Source organism: Petaurus breviceps, unplaced genomic scaffold, assembly GCF_028583685.1.
Source record: "Petaurus breviceps papuanus isolate PSGF00001 unplaced genomic scaffold, PetGlider_PUasm1.0 178, whole genome shotgun sequence".
In the NCBI taxonomy this organism is placed as follows: Eukaryota; Metazoa; Chordata; class Mammalia; order Diprotodontia; family Petauridae; genus Petaurus; species Petaurus breviceps.
In genome coordinates this window covers 19,777,689-19,794,614 of record NW_027185777.1, presented here as the reverse complement: position 1 = coordinate 19,794,614, position 16,926 = coordinate 19,777,689, and the positions used below count along the sequence as shown (strand labels likewise).

The 16,926-nt window shown below is 39.3% G+C and overlaps 1 protein-coding gene across 1 annotated transcript in view; it reads left to right on the top strand.

The window, feature by feature from the left end:
- The first annotated feature begins 703 nt into the window (after window positions 1–703).
- Window positions 704–16,926, top strand: part of ODAD2 (outer dynein arm docking complex subunit 2) — a 217,122-nt gene continuing 200,899 nt past the window's right edge. Inside the window, exons 1-7 of the mRNA XM_069086371.1 lie at window positions 704–875; window positions 4,606–4,869; window positions 8,383–8,540; window positions 11,372–11,564; window positions 12,255–12,361; window positions 12,620–12,756; window positions 13,392–13,508. Of these exons, the coding sequence (XP_068942472.1) occupies window positions 4,646–4,869; window positions 8,383–8,540; window positions 11,372–11,564; window positions 12,255–12,361; window positions 12,620–12,756; window positions 13,392–13,508 (936 nt within the window). The 5' untranslated portion in view covers window positions 704–875; window positions 4,606–4,645. The remainder of the gene's footprint in view (window positions 876–4,605; window positions 4,870–8,382; window positions 8,541–11,371; window positions 11,565–12,254; window positions 12,362–12,619; window positions 12,757–13,391; window positions 13,509–16,926) is intronic.

The following is a 16,926-nucleotide window of genomic DNA, read 5'->3' as shown; positions in this document are numbered from 1 at the left end:
CACTGGGTTCACCTTCTATGAAATTTTACAGAAAAACGTGTAGTGGACCAGCTACACAAAGGATGAGAAGGAAATAGGTTGTTAGCTCCAAGAGTGAACAATAGAAGCTCACAGAATTATTGACCAAAGTTACCTGCCCTTCCCCTTTTTGCTCCGGTCCTCCAATTTAGCCAATCAGATAGTCGACAAGCATTTATTAAAGCCTTATCATGTGCTAGACTCTGATTAAGTGCAAAGAATACAAAGAAAGGCTAATAGAATCCCTGTCCTCAAAGAGCTTACATTCTAATGGAGAAGCCAACGCAGTGTAATTAGAGGAAAGGGGCTGGTGGGGGAGAGCGGAGAGAGACCAAGAAAGGCCCACCGTAACAAACGTTTGTTAAATGCCCACCATGTGCCCGCCAGGAACGAAACAAAACAGACCTTAGCCTTAGGAGGTCACATGCCATGGGGCGGATACAAGCCGCAGACCAGCATCCAAGTATCAAAGCATCCACGGGGCAATAGTGAGACTTCTGAGGTCCTGGCCCAGGCGGGGAAGCCGGCTGGGGTCGGGAGGGTCTTGCACTTAGTTTGCTAAGCTCCCGGGTTCACCTTGGCCCCTGAGGATGCCCACCCCTCCCAGGGAGCAGGCAGGGGCCTCCTGGTCTCCCGGTGTTTGCCCAGGGGGCGGGGAATCTCATGGAGCCCCTCCCCCAGGTGCCCCCCGGGCAGGCGGGGTCTCCTAGCAGCGCCCAGGCTGCAGTGTTTCCCCCGCGACTTAGCAACCGCGGCTGCTGAGCGGAGGTCCGGGAGCGAGTAACTCCCCGGAGCTGGTTGGGGTGTAGGTTGGTTAGAGGGCACAGGTGGGCCCCGCTCCTGCTTTCTGGCCACAGGTGAGTGAGTAGGGACTGCGGGCTTCGGGGGATTGGGGCGGGGAGGGCCACGGGCGGCTTCTCGCCGCCTCCTCGGGGTCGCTGACCATTCTAGGGGCTGGGACTAGGGGGAGGCGGAAGGGGGAAATGGGGCTTCCCGCATCCGAATCTCCCCGCGCGCTTCCTGACCCTGCCAGCTTTGGTGCACATTCTGACCACTTTTCCAAGCCAAACTTAGTCCATCCCATTGGAGGACCCGCCCCTCTCTCTCCCCCAGCCCTCCCTTGGAAGTTCTCCCACAAGGTGAACTCACTCCCCCTTCCCAGTCCCGCCCCCTTCTCACGCCCTCTTTCCTAAGGACACGCCTATCACGGAGCCCCTCCCTTCCCACCTTCAGCCACATCCCATCTGACCTCAATTCTGTACCCTCCCCCCCATTTCCTTTAGAGCCCACTCCTCCCGAATCCCCACCCTTCCCTTACCCTTGCCCCATTTTCCCCAAATCGGCCCTCCTTTGGCCTCTGGTCCTCCAGCTCTTGGTCCCCGAGTGCTAATTTCACCCGGTGTCCTATAGACTTCGCTTACTTCCCTGTAACCCCAGGCCCTCAGAAGTCTTCCTGAATTCCATTCCTGACGGCCTGGCTCTTCTATAGCCTTGCCCTTCGTCTACCAACCTCTTCCATCCCAGGTCCCAACCCTGCGCTCCTTCCACCCATCTGCGAACCTCTCTAGGTTCTGATATCCTTTCCCACCCTTCCTACTTTTCTCGTTCCTTCAATTCTATCCCTGAGAAGTCCACCTTCTGTTCTCCGTGTAACCATTTCTATTTCTTTAAATGTCCCAAGCTGGCCTCCTGGCAGTGAGTGTCTGGATGTAATACAGTACACATATCTTCAAATTTTATGGAGGATTCCGTTCTGCAACATTTAGGTGTTAAGCTCAGTTGAGTAATAGGAGTCACGCATGAGTTAGCTTCTGGATTAGGCCTCCTGTTATTTGTAGTAAATGAAAAATTTGGAAAGCACCTTTTTGGGGAAGTGAATCTTGAAAATATCTGGTGAACAAATACTATTGTGTTCATTTTATTATCAAAGAAAACAAGGAACGGGATTAATGGCTCATTTTAGGTAGAACCTAGATTTTTTTTATATAATTCTAAATTATAGAATCGTGTATTTCGTTTTTACTCTGAATGCATAATGAATCCAAGAAAGGAGGGGTTTGTCTGTGACTTAGGCAGTTTAGGGAAATAGAGGTTAAATGACTTGCCAAGATAGACACTGCTAGAATCAGATGGAGGATATGAACCCAGGTCTCCCTGACTGCAAGTCATGTACTCTATCTGATAGCTACATTACCTCTGAAGAATGCTTATGCTCTATAATGCACTTATCTTACCTGTGACTCTAATAAGAGTAACTATTTACAAAGTGCCTTAAATACACAGGTGTTTTAGAAGCCTGCCTTTTAAAATAAAATAGAAAGAAGATGTAGGAAGATCAAAACAATCACTATCAAATTTTACTCAAATATGGTAGATTTTAATCACCTTCTTTTTTTAAATGTAGAATTCCATGTGCTAACAGCTTGTCTGGAATGCAGAAGAAAAATCTCCAAGTCATATATTTTCTAGGTAATTTTTTTACTTATGAAATATCCCAGGAATTTGGGATAAGTTAATTCTTAATTTTTGTCTTATATTTCCAAACAGACATTTTCTTCTGTGAGATCTTGGGGAGGAAAGTGAATTGCTACCACCCCAATTTTGCTTGGTAATAATAATAATAGCATTTAAGGTTCACAAAGCACTTTGTTTTATCCTCAGAACATCGTTAGAGATAGTGCTATCATTTTACAGATGAGGAAACTAAGGCAGACAGAAGTTAAACATCTTGCCCAGAGTCACACAGCTAGTAAGTTCCTGAGTCCAAATATGAACGTGGGTCTCCTAACTCCACCTGGGTCTGGTGCTCCATCCATTTTGCCACCTAGTGGTTTAAAGAAACAAGTATGATTTATTATTTTTTTAATCAACATGGCAGGTCAGTAAACTTTCTGTCCTTTATTCTTATCTTAAACTAGCTCTGGTTAGCCAAAATGAAGCAGAGGATTATAAAATTATTCTTTGAATAATAGACTTTTTTAAAACCACTATTCTGGGTCATCCAGGTTTTAAGAGCTTTCATTTTAATTAGAAATTCCAAGTAATGTCTTGAGAATTCTGAATTACAGTGAACTCTTTTATCGTATGAATAGGGAGTAAAATGCTCTGAGGAGTTAATTGTTCTATTTACTAGGCAACTAAGTGTTGGAGTCAGCAAGACCTTCAAATACAGCCTTTAGACACTAGCTGTGTGACCCTGGGTAAGTCACTTAACCTCTATCTGACACAGTTTCTGTGAAATGGAGATAATTTCAGCCCCTATATCTGGTTTATTGTGATTATCAAAAGACTAAGGTGCTAAATAAATGCTAGCTAGCTAGCTAGCTGTAGTAGTAGTAGTAGTAGCAGAAGTAGTAGTAGTAATAGTTATTACCATTAACTACCTTTTGTAAATATCTTCTATAATTACTGACTTTCAAGGAAATTAGAAGACAAAACCCCACCAAAACTCTTCTGAACTTTTATTCTCACTAAATCAAGCTGAATGAAATGTAGAATCATGTGTTTCAGAATTGTCATTGTAAATGTCAATCATCATTGCATTGTTAATTTACTAAAGTGCTAAGAAGGGAGAAAATTCTTATCAAAATACTAAATAAAAAGACTTTCTTTAACAGCATGATTGCATGACTTGCTACTTCATTTCGGATGTGATAACCCAACTCCTAAGTATTCTCTAATAGCTCAAATGGACCAGCTGTCTTTGGTTCTTTTCATTCAACCTTGGAGTCATACCTCTTAGGCTTAGCTTTAGGACCCAGGGGCAAGGAATAAGAAGATTATTAGTTTCATAATGGCATGAAAGTAGAGGAAAGGTGGCCTAGTGGATAAAGAGCTGACCTTGGAGTTCAGAAGACCTGGTTCCATATCTGACCATGGGCAGGTCACTTAATTGCTTAGGATCCTAGGTAAGCATTTAAGCCGAGGGGTCCATGACATCCTCTCTTCATGGGTGTCTTGAACCCCTTTGACAGTCTGGTGAGGCCTATGGACCTATTTTCAGAATAATATTTTATTTCCTGCATTCATAATTGAAGTAAATACTAAATTTTAGTTAGAGATTAGTGAAAATAAAGATTTTTTTTAACCCTCCATGTTCATAGACCCCTTGGAATCTATTCATAAACCCCAGGTTAAGAACCCCTGCTATAAGACTAAAAGTTACAGATGAGTTTCTGGTCTGTATTGGTGGAAGGCATTTCCACACTGTAAATTCCCCTATGCTAATGAAATCACATATCCATACCCTTCCCTAATCCAGAAGAAAATTAGAAAGTGTTTCATATGCTAGTCAGTGGTTACCCATGCTATAGCTGATTTGATTACCACCTTGTACTAAATCCATATTTATAGAATTTCAAAGTTAGAAGGAACCTTAGCAAACATTTTACTCTATTGGTAAAAAGAATCATCCTTCACAATGAATTATTGTTTGCTGTTGTGTCTTTGTTGAGAAACAGAATGGAGGTTTGGGGTGGTGGTGGTAGTGGGTTATATTTCTTCTTTCTTTGTAGATTAAAAATAGGAGTGTTCCCTCAAGCAGGCAGGACCAGTAGTATGTTGTGTCTTTTTAATTCCTTGGTGTAGTTTGTTTGTTAAGGTTCAAGTCTTCCCATCACCTGATTCCATGGGGGTGGCACTGACAAGGGCAGCTCAATGGACCGCTGCTGGATTTGGAACTGGCACCTTAGAACTAACGCCTTTAAATGAAGCCATTCTAAATGACATTATCAAGTTTGTGGAGACCTTCAGTGTTAAATACTCGCAAGAGGCAGAGTTTGTTTTCAAAGAGCCGCTTGAGTGGAAAACCACCTTGGAGCCTTCAGAGTTTGAATCAGGTTACATCGTCAGGTAAGCCTATAACTGCATTTAGTAAGTTTCATCTTTGGTGTTGCATTAGGAGCAATGTCTTAATCCTTCCCCTTGTGCAAGTTAGACTATTTTTTCCTTATAAGGTATTAAAACCTTTTTAGAGATGTGGTTTCATCATGGGACTAAAGGCTCAGACCATTTATATTACTTTGACCCGAATACCAAGCAACTACAAATTGGGGTTTGGGGGTGAGGGAGAGAGACCTGGGGCTTGGCTATTAGATTATGTTATAATGGATAATTCAGGGAAGGGATGTCCCTCAGCTAAATCAACTCAAGGTGTGCGCAATGTCTATCCATGTTGAATATCCTTCTCTTGCTTTGGCTAAATAAATCTCTTTTGGTTAGCTGTTGATAGATAGATAGCTACAAATAACTCATTTTGTTCCTCTATCATACCATAACTACAAGGGGATCGGGCTTAGCCCAGAATAAGTTTATGTTTGTTACTATGACTGTATTGTTTATGCTGCCTTTATATGTAACTCCATCAAAAACATTCACATTTCTCTTATGATAGAAATGATGTAAATGAAATATTCAATTCAACAATTATTTTGTAATTTCCTCTCTTCTGTTTTCTGCAATCAAGCAAAACAAGTCTACTCCCCTTTTCTTTAATAAACACAATTTTTTCCTCACTTTTTGGAGGGCAATTGGGGTTAAGTGACTTACCCAAGGTCATACAGCTAGTTTTTGTGATAAGTGTCTGAGGCCGGATTTGAACTCAGATCCTCCTGACTCCAGGGCTGGTGCTCTATTCACTTTGCCACCTAGCCTCCCCGTAGTCATTTTCTTTTTTTTTTTTTGGAGGGGGGAAGGCAGGGCAGTTGGGGTTAAGTGACTTGCCCAAGGTCACACAGCTAGTACATATTAAATGTCTGAGGCCATATTTGCACTCAGGTCCTCTTGACTCCAGGGCTGGTCCTCTATTTACTGCGCTACCTAGCTGCCCCAATAAACACAATTTTTTAAAATTGTAAATTTAAAAATAGTCAAGAAAACAGTGAGATCAAATGAATGTGTAAAACAAGAAGCAAAATCTTATCCATAAGGGCTAGAGACCAGACTTGTGATTTTATTTAGGGAACTCACAGATGATGAAATTCCTTTTACCAAAGCAGGTTGACGCCTATTCTTTATATGCTCCCACAGCAGAGGTATCAAACGCAGCAGCTTCATACAGAACACAGCATTCCCAGGTGTGACCTGAACCAGATTAAAATGTAATTGGGACATAATTAATAAAATAAATAACAATATAATTAGTTATAGATAATATCACATTTTAAAACTAAGTCAATATACAGCCTGCAGGGATCTTTATGTACTGATTAATAGTCTCTATTCCTATTTGGATTTGACACCACTAGTCTAGAGCATATGAAAGGGTAAGTGACTTGCCCAGGGTCATGTAGCCATACAATATGTGTCATAAACAAGACTTGAACCCAGGTCTTTCTAACTCCAGGGCTACCTCTCAGTCCACTACACCATGCTGTCCCTGTGGGAGAAGAAATAATATGTGCATAAATAAGTAAAACAAAAACCAATAATAATTTTGTGGTGAACAATTTATGAGGATTTGAAATATTATTATAACAGGTTCTGAATTTTTTTGTAGGGCCTAAATTTAAATATACCTATACCATGCTACATGACCATACAATGAATGATTTATACATATATATATATGTATATATAAGCACACACACCTACCCACACGCCCATATACTGATAGTATCCCAGTCTAACAAGATTGTCCTTGATCAAGGTCTCTTGATCTCTGTATGTAAGGGAGGATTTTGTTGTCCTTTTTAGAGTTTAGTTTCTCAGGAATGTCTAGTTTCCAGGTGTTCGATAATAGTTCCCAGAATAGTTCCAAGGATTCTAGACAGTAATTTCCAGAATTGTAGTGATAGACAGTCCTACTGAGGCTGTGCCATGAGATAAGGGGTGACATAATATAATATTTACTATACTTGTGCAAAATGATGATATTGCTAAAGTTAACCTGTGATGTTGGCAAGATTCCTTCTTTTTCTGTTGTCCTATAAAGAAGGTGGGCACTTGTCACTGAGGGGGTGGGGAACCACGGGGAACCCATGGGGGAAAAACCATGGAGAACCCTGTGTGTGCCTCAGTCGGCCCCCATTGAGGCTTGAGGGGATTTAGGGGAGTGTGTAAACTGTGCTTGTGTCAATTGACCCTATCAAGACATAGGGGTAGTTGCTTCCCCTTCTTGCTGGCTCCTGCAAGAAGAGTGATTAGGGAATGCTGGTTCTCCCAGCAACCCTCTGAGAAAACTACACTAAAATAAGCTGAGAGGGGCAGCTAGGTGGCGCAGTGAATAGAGCACCTGCCCTGGAGTCAGGAGGACCTGAGTTCAAAAGTGCCTTCAGACACTTAACACTTACTAGCCATGTGACCTTGGGCAAGTCACTTAGCCCCATTTGCCCTGCCTTCCCCCCTCCAAAAAGCATAATAAAGTTAAATAAAATAAAGGTGATTATTAACCCCTCTGAAGCTGTCTGCCTGTCTGACCAGATGTAGAGTGAACCTGTTAGAGGCTAGAGACTGAGTATTCCAGTGTCTCCTGTGTGTTATCTGTGAAATAATCTCCATGATCAGAAAAAATATATAGAGGTTACGTTTTCTTCTTAAGTTAAATCAATTGAGAAATTTGGATTTGGAAAATATCTAAAGGGAATGCTCCTCTGATTAAAATGAAATTTTTGGGGAAAATAGGCTTCTTGTCTATTTGAGATTCTCAGTATAAGCTTCATTTTCCAGGGAAAGTGAATAAAAAACAAAGAAACTTAATTTAATAAATAATTAAATATGTTGTTTATATTTAGTCCTTTTAAATTTTTTTTAAAAAAATTTCATCCCTATTTTGTTTGCCTTTTTGAAGATCATATTTGGGAGATCTACCCTAAAAATAGCAAAGTTAATAAAGAAGCCTGTTTGCTATTTGCTGTGTTTGCAAATCATAAACTTCATCATACCCTCATAAAGATGGATACCTTGTCCATAAAGAAAGAATAACCTAGAAATTGTCTAGCCATCAACTGATGTGGTATGAAAGATCTTCAAGAAAAAATGACCAAATAATGAATGATTTTGTAGTATTACTTTTTTTTTTCAAATGTATCAGACATTTAGACAAACAAAAAAACAAAGCTTTCCCTTTCCTTGTACTTATTTGATTTAATGCAGCCATGCACAGATTAAAAAGGGAAATCTATCATGCTAGTGTTGTTCAAATATCCTTGCTGATGAGTGCTGTTAAGTCCTAGGGTTTAAGGTCATACATGTATGCTGCATAAGGAGGGGAGGGGCAACTCCCCAATATAAGTATTCATATTTTCTGTGTGCCATAAATAACCTCGAGAAGTTGCTTGTTCAAATGTGTTAGAATTTCATTCTTTTAAGAAAGTTCTGTTAGAAATGAATCTAATATCAATCCTTCATTTGTTGTCTCTCCCACAGTGGAACAACAGTCCAATCAGAAGAAAATTCCAAAGATGGGCAGCCACTGCTGCTTTTGTCTGGAAATGATATTAAAGTCAGTAGCTTTGGTCAGCTGTCACGCCTGTTACATCTTGCCAAGGATAAAAAGCTGAAGGAAACACAAGCATGCCTTGAAGGTGGTATCCATAATCAGATTTGTAAACTCAAACATTTAATTAGTCTCCTAATTGGTCTCTCTTCAGCAATCTAGCCTGCCCACAGCAGCTAAGTGTGTGATATTCCTAAAGCACAGGTCACACCAGCAGGTTCAGTGTCTCCCTCTTCCCTCTGGAATAAGAGTTTATAATAATAGTTACAATAGGAAGAAAGAAGAGGAAGAGGAGGGAGAAGAGCAGAAACAGCATGAGATCTAGCAGTTAGGATTTATATAGCACTCTAATGTTCACAAAATACTTCATATATATATATATATATAATCTTACTTGACAACCCCATTCCTACCCTCCTGCTTAGGAGCTTTGAGTATAGGAGAGTGACAACTTGGTATCCTCTGAGAAACCATAAATCTGTCCTGCATAGCCCACAAGCCCTACAGAGTTCTGGAGGGTACTGCCTAGGTAGCTGTCACAGTTCCTATTTTCATAGTGCTCCTGTACTATGAGATAATGTCTTTAAGTATAAGTACAAGTTTCTTTTTTGGCCAAGCCCTTCACGTGATGTGAGCCTCCACTGGAACTCTGAAAGCCCAGGGAATGGATGGATTTGGTTATCTGCTATGATGGTGTTGCAGATATTTCTAAGAAGTAGAATTAGCTCCTTGGCCATATATATCATCCATATCCTGGTATTATCTGGGTCACTGAAAGAACTCTATGACAAAAGTACCTAGGATTACACAGAAAGCACCCCTTATCCCATGCTTGTCACCCAAGGCTAGAATTGAGGAAAGAGATTCTTTTTAAGATTTCAGACTTGGCACTGCAGCCCAACCCTTTCCAACTCCCTCATTCTTATTTCCACACAGGGTCGTGAACATATTATATAACATTTGAAGTGTATAAGGCCACTTTAATGATCCCATGAGTAAACGTGGATAACTAGGTCATGTGCCAATACATGGTATATTCTCTGAATCCGGTTAGAACAGAAGTTCTTAACCTTTTTTGTGTGTGTCATAGACACCTCTATTATTTGGATGATGGCTATACATCCCCTTTCTGAATTAAAAATTTAAATACATAAAACCAATAATAAAAAGGAAACCAATTATATTGAAACACAGCCATCACATCTAAAAACATAAGTTCATGGACTCCAGGTTAAGAATCCTTAGGATATGTTTTTATAAAAAGTTTTACCTGCTTCATCTCAGAATAGTCACTTGCCCTTTCCCCATAGGCACAAGTGTTTATTCATTCTTCCTGGGCTCCAGGTAGATCTCTTGGTTTCTTGTTAAAGCTGCCTTCCCCATAGCCGTTTGAGCCACAATCTAGTAGTTTCTTGCTTCCCTTAGAATATACCTTTTCAAGAAGTCTTCTTTTTCTTTCCTAGGTTCTCACTATTTGTTAAAAAGTTTTCCCTCAGTGGTCACTCTCTGTTCTAAAGCACTTCCCTCCTCCCCACCCCCAATTTCCTCTAAACATCACTCTTTTCCCTGTAGCCCTTCAGACATGGATCCAAACACCTCCCTCTCTAACCTAACAGTCTTCCCCAAACTAAAGTCTAATTCTATAAACAGTACTCCAATCCCTACTCTTGCATAAATAGAGATGATGAAGGGGGATTTTTTTTTATTCTATTGCTTGGGTGTCTGGCAATTGATCCTTGACTTCTTCAAAATTTAGAACTTAGTGGCTTTGAAACCTATATATACCTGGCATATCAACATGTGTAGGATAATTTATCTGCAGCAAAAAAGAGATATTTTATATTATGATTATGATAGAAGTATAAATTGGGAAGGTGCTACTTCTACCACCAACCTAGCTGTTAAATGGAGCACTGCTGGCTCCATTTTGCAGGGGTTCTCTTAAGGACACAGGTAAGTAGGAGAGCTGAGACAATCTGAATATAGGATAGAGTAGGAGGAGGCAAGAGAGATCATAGGAATTGAGAAAGAGGGATGATATTGGTATTTAGGCATGGGCATTAACAATCAAGTCTTACCACCAAAAGTTAAAGTAATTTTGTGGACTAATTTTGAATTCTTGAAATAGTCAATTTATTTTCATTCTAGACACATATTGAGGGAGGCAGGAAGTGTGGTGTAATGGAAAGATTGCTAGCTAGGGCCTGGGTTAAAATCCGGGCTCTTTTATTAACTACCTCTGTGATCTTGGACAAATCATTTAATCTCTGTAGGCCTCAGTGTCTTCAACTGTAAAATAAAGGATATCAGAGGTATCAAGTTCCCAGGCCACAAGCAACCAGCAAAACTCCCAAGTGGGGCAGGAACCAGATGAAAAGCCAATTGGGAAATCTTTAACAAAAGAAGTTAAAATACAATACAGTATAGATGAGGTTTATTTATGGTTTTCTAAGTCAATATATAGGAACCAAGGTATGGTGGATAGAGTGCTGGGCCTGGAGTCAGGAAGACTCATCTTGAATTCAAAGCTGGCCTCAGACACTTACCAGCAGTGTGACCCTGGGCAAGATGTGTAACCCTGTTTGCCTTAGTTTTCTCATCTGTAAAATGAGGTGGACAAGGAAATGGCAAATATTCCTGTATTTTTGCCAAGAAGACTGCAAATGGGGTCGTGAAGCATCAGACGCGACTGAAAAATGATTGAACAACTGCAAAGTCAACATGCAGCCCAGGCTTCGTTTTTCTATTAGAGCATGCCACCACAGGACTAGATGACTTTGAAGGTAGTTTCTGGCTATATCTCTGTGCCCCTTTGAACTGAAAGTCCAGACTATTTCCTGAATATACATTTTGAGTTTTAGTTTTTCAGTAAGAAGATAGCGAGCTAAATAGAAGGATACTGTGCTTGTATTTTGGCAGCCAATCGAGACCCTGTAGTGAAAATTTTGGGTGCAGGATATGGTACAGTGGAAGGAGAAGATTTGTCTACAATACGTTTCCTAGATAAAATGAAAAAAGATGATGATCATGAAAATATTAAAATGAAGATCTCGCTTCTGCTGCAGCAACTGGATATGCTCCTGCTCAATAATTCTCTAAAGCATATTTCTTTGTAAGTGGACTTGGTATGGGGGGAGGGCTTAGATAAGAAAAGTTTTTGTAAAGAAAAATTTTTTTCAACTGGTAGAAAAAATGGGAAACATAATATTGAAGTCTTACAGTTTAAGAATTAGGAAGGACCTTAAGGAATCATCAGTCAATCTCTTTTTTAACAAAAGAGAAAATTGAGGCTTTCATAATTTAAATAAACATTTGCATTAAAATGAAATTAAACTAATATGATTTTTTGATGATTTCACATTATTGAATGAGGCATAAACTACTTCAGCAACTCAGCTGATTGTACACATTAAAATGATTAAACCACTTCAGTCACTTTTTGTATAATTCTGAAAATCTTAAATGATTGATATTCTTCAAAAATCCCTAAGATTTTCCTTCACATTACTAAAATATGATGAAAATATGGTAGCATAATATAGATTTTGTTCAGTTTTGTAAAATTAGTTAATCTAATTAGGACATGTAATTAATAATTTAGTTGATAGTTACATATAGTATTCAATCAAAATGCATTATTCATTCCTTTAATTTCTATGGAATAAACTGTATGTTAGCAAACAATTCCTATTATAAAAGAAAGGATATCCCTGTCTGAAAAAAGTAATACTTTGATTTGTTTTCAGAGGATATACTTTTGAAGTATCAGATTTGAGGGCTTTTTTGTTGTTGTCAATTTCAGGGAAATACGTTTAAATCCATCCGTGGTAAAGAATGACGTAGATCTGCTCAAGCATTTCTCAGGAAAAGGAGAACAAACAGTCTTGGAATCTATCGATTATACATCAGGTTCAAATATTTTCAAATCTGTTTTATTCTGAAAAAAGTTCTGTATCTACATTTTCAAAATACTTCAAATATCCACAGATTTGAACATTTTTTTTCTTTTAAGATAATGAAAATTCATGAAAAAATTTTATGGTTGTAAAAATTTAGGTTATGAAAATTCAGTTCATTAAAATTAATAAGAAAATTATTTTAAAGGTTATCATTTGGCAGAAATCTAGCCTAAATTATTTCTGTTTTTTGACTGACAATTGTTTGCAGATTTTGAATTTGCAAATGGGTGTCGGGCCCCACCTTGGAGACAGATGCATGGGGAAATTTGTTATTTGATCGTGAAACCACATGACTGTGATAGTATCTGCCTCACTTGTAGCACAGCAGGAGTTTTTGTAAATGGTGTAAGTAAAAAGCAGACCCAGAATTAGAACCCAACAAATGTGCTTTATAGCCAGACCAATGATAGTCTAATGGTGGTAATTCCCTGCACTGTCTTAGGTCATGTCCATATAACCAAGCATGAGTCTATAAAATGTTTGTCTGTCAATGCTGTGCTTTGGGAATATGAAAAGCAATGATTCTGGGCAGGGTTGACAGAACAAGACTGACATGTGCCTGGATTCCCAGGTCATTGTATGGGATTTAAAAGTAATTTATTCTACATTGTAAGATTTAAATCCCTTAAAGAATTCATTGAAGCACAGAGCAAAGACTGTAATTGTTCCCTGGGTCATGGATTTTGAGAGCTGCTTTTTAAATTTTACTGCCACAAGTGGCTGAATTTCCTGGATTTTCTTTTAACTGGACTTTCATAGTTCCCGTTCCCACTAGAAGCCACCCCAGTAAGCGACCCAGAATCTCTATCATGCTCCCTGGGTTCTAAGTGCTTCTATGATACACCCTGTCATCAGGTCATATTTTAAAATTCAAGTCTTCCAAGAAAAATTCTGTAGAGAACTTTAGCACTATAGGGTATAATTTATAGAATGATATAATAAAATATTTGGTAATAATAAAAAAAAGTTTTATCTTTAAGGGCATAGAAAATGAAGCACATGAAATTGACTATGAGAGACGTAGTGAAATATATAAAGATCTTGTTACATTTTTGAGAGAAAAATCAGCAAAATTTTCGGAAAATATGTCAAAACAGGTAGGTTGTGCCTAATGGCTTATTATTTACATTATATTTTCTCTTAATAATTTATGAAGTTGTCTTACCCTGGTTACTTTGGTCTAAAATATCATGCATTTAAACTCAAATGGAGAATTATTCCATGGCTTAAAAAAAAACAACACACTTTTTTTGGGAGGTAGTAGTAATATTAAATTTTTTTTTTCTTTTTGGAGGGCAATTGGGGTTAAGTGACTTGCCCAAGGTCACACGGCTAGTTTTTGTATTGTGTCTGAGGTCAGATTTGAACTCAGGTCCTCCTGGCTCCAGGGCTGGTGCTCTATTCACTGTGCCACCTAGCTGCCCAGTGGTAGTAATATTAAAGCATGAAAATGATAAACATTTGTAATTATGGGCATTTTCACGTTATTTTTCACCTCCAGCATCTGGGTTAGATGGAATTTCTATATCTTATGCTATACAGAAAAGCTTTTGAATAAAACAAACAATATAGAAAAGGATTCAGGCATTTTGCTAGCCTCTGAACTACCTCATTGGTTAGCCCCTTATGCCATAAAGTTGTTAAGGACAAAAGCCATATTGTAAATAATAATAATTCAAATTCAATAGCCGTTTATTCTCAAATACTCAAGTATTTAAATGTATACCACTCCATCAGTTTGGGAATTCCCATCAGTGAAGCAGATTACAGTTGGACAGTTGCTGTTCATCTTTTGCCCATACCCTTCCATAATTTTGCCACAGGGGTTCTGCCCAACATGCTGAAGGCCTTTTGTTTTTCTCCTTGATCTCAAGGCCACAGCTCTGACAGTCTGCTTGGCATCCTTTGTCCTTGGCTCATGACCAGCTAAGATGAGGCTATCTTTTATTCATGTTCTTCAGAGTTTCTCACTGGTTACATATTGGAGCCTACTCACACATACTATGTGCCTCTCCATGTTCTCTGTGTGATACCCTTCAAATCTCTGGAGATTGTTGTAGACCACGTTTTGCTAGTGTACAACAACAGCAGTGTTCTAAAAACTTAAGCATCTCATATGCACTCGCTTTATATTGTCCTTCACAGTTTACAAAACACTTTTGCCATGGCAACCTTGTGGTACTAGTAATGTAAATAGTATTATCTCTATTTGATAGAGAATGAAATTAAGGGTCGGGTTGTTTAAGGGGTTTGCTCCCAGTCATACAGCTAGTATTGTGATGGGTTAGGGCCAGAATCGAGATGTTCTGACTCCAAGCCCAGTGTTCATTAATTGTGTGTCCCATCTTTGCTCGGGTGGGGGGTGGGGTGGGGGTGGGATTTCCTTCCACAGAACCTAGTACACTGCCCAGTATGTAACTGAACTGGAGCTCACTGTGGGGTAACATGAGGAGAATGCAAACACTGCAAAGCCACCAATCAAGGTTTTCCAAACCAATTACCTAGTGGCTCTTCTCCTGGGCTCTGGAAATATAATTAGAGTTTAAGCAATTGGGAACATTTAATTATTTGTTTCTATCAAATTAGAGGAGGATCCTTTTGACAAAGTTGTTTATTTGTCTCTGAAAATGTCCTTGTGTTGTTTACTCCTTGGATTGTATTCAATAATGCTTTTGATACCTGATGGATGTTTGGTCTCATCAGTGTGGGCAGTGCCTCGAAATGTGTATCATAATCGTCTGTTGTGTGCTATCCTGTGAAATTCATGTCCACAGTCTCCCATATATCCTACATTAGGGTCCATCTAATGTACTGGAACTTTCCTCTCTGACGTTGTGTGGACATAAATAATGCCCTGAGGTTGTTGTTATCTCTTATTCTACACACATGCTTATCTCCTTTCTGATCATGCCTTCTTCTGACAACCTCCTTACACTGCTGAACCTCTTAAATAATTCAGTACTGACAATGTGATACATCCTATTTACACTATACACCTCTTTGATGCCCTGTGGTCAGTCAACCTTCAACTTGAATTTTTGGGAGACCATGGGATTTCATGCCGTGTAGATGTGGAACATCTAGCTAGATGTGCAATATTCGTGTTGAAAGGGGAACCTTTATTTCAGGAAGAAGCTTGGGGTCAATAACAGCATTGGACACTTTTTTCCCAACGGCAGTCTGACCTACCTTCCTCTTCCCGTTCAGTTTCAGACCTAGAATGACACTTTTGCTCAGAGTCTATTTGAGATTTTTGTGTTGAGGGGCCAGCTCTGCACTGTTCTTACAACTGTTTATCATAGTCTTGACAACAGGCATTCTTCATCCATTCACTGGGTAGATAGTTTGATTGTAGGGATAAGTGGAACTCTTTCAAATAATTGTGAATTTCACTTTTCTAAAAAGAGTTCTTGGGGATTCTGGGTCTAGATGCAATCATTGTAATATCATCTGCAATCAGAAGCATCTGGAGGACCTCATTATAAAGAAGCCTTTCATTTTGCTTTTGGCTTGGACATCCTCCAAAGCAGTTTTTTTTTCTTTAATTTAGTCATTTTTCAGTCATGTCCAATTCTTCGTGACCTCATTTGGGGTTTTCTTGGCAAAGACACTGCAGTGGTTTACCACTTCCTTCTCCAGGTTATTTTACAGATGAGGAAATTGAGGCAAACAGGGTTAAGTGACCTGACCAGGTTCACATAGCTAGTAAGTGTCTGAGGCTGTATTTGAACTCAGGTCTTCCCTACTTCAGGTCTGGTGCTCTAGCAGCAAACACCACATCTTGGCTGTTATTAAATATCAGGGGACCATTGACATAGTAATAGTTCTTGTTAGGTTTTTTGAAGAATATTGTATCATTTGATACATATATGGTAGACATCTTTTTGAAAAACAGCCTTTAAGGCAGCTTTGTTGCTCGGAGTCAAAATTTTTTTTGTAGTTAACAAACAACAAGCAAGTGGAATTTCTTAGGGTTTCTGTACCTTTCGGTCAATTATGTGATTATAAAATGTGGTCTTCTGGGAACGTCTATTGTTCTCTTTTCACTACTTTGTCAAAATTCCCCTTGATGCATATGAAGATTCTAATAAAGATTTTGTAGATGTAGCAAGATAGGCAGATGAGCTAGTAGTTATTAATGTTGATTAATATACAATAAGATTTTTCCCCAAGCCATTCATCTCTTCCCTTCTCTTGGATACCTTGAAATGTGACCCCTCAGCGCCCTCAAAACGGTGCCTTCCGCGTGGCCTCCCCACGGGTGTTCTGGACCCACTCCACCTGCTCTTCTTACCTTTCTTTCCCTTAGAGCCCTTTCTCCTTTCTCATGAGACCCAGAAGGAGCCGAGGAATCCAAATGTGGCGGTGAAAGAAAAACTATTCCTGCTCTCAGGGAGCTTACAGTCCAACTGGGGAAGACAACATGCAAACGACTATGTGCGCACAGTGTAGACAAAATAAGTTGGAGGTGATCTTAGGAGAAAAAACTAATGTCAAGGGGAATAGTGAAAATTC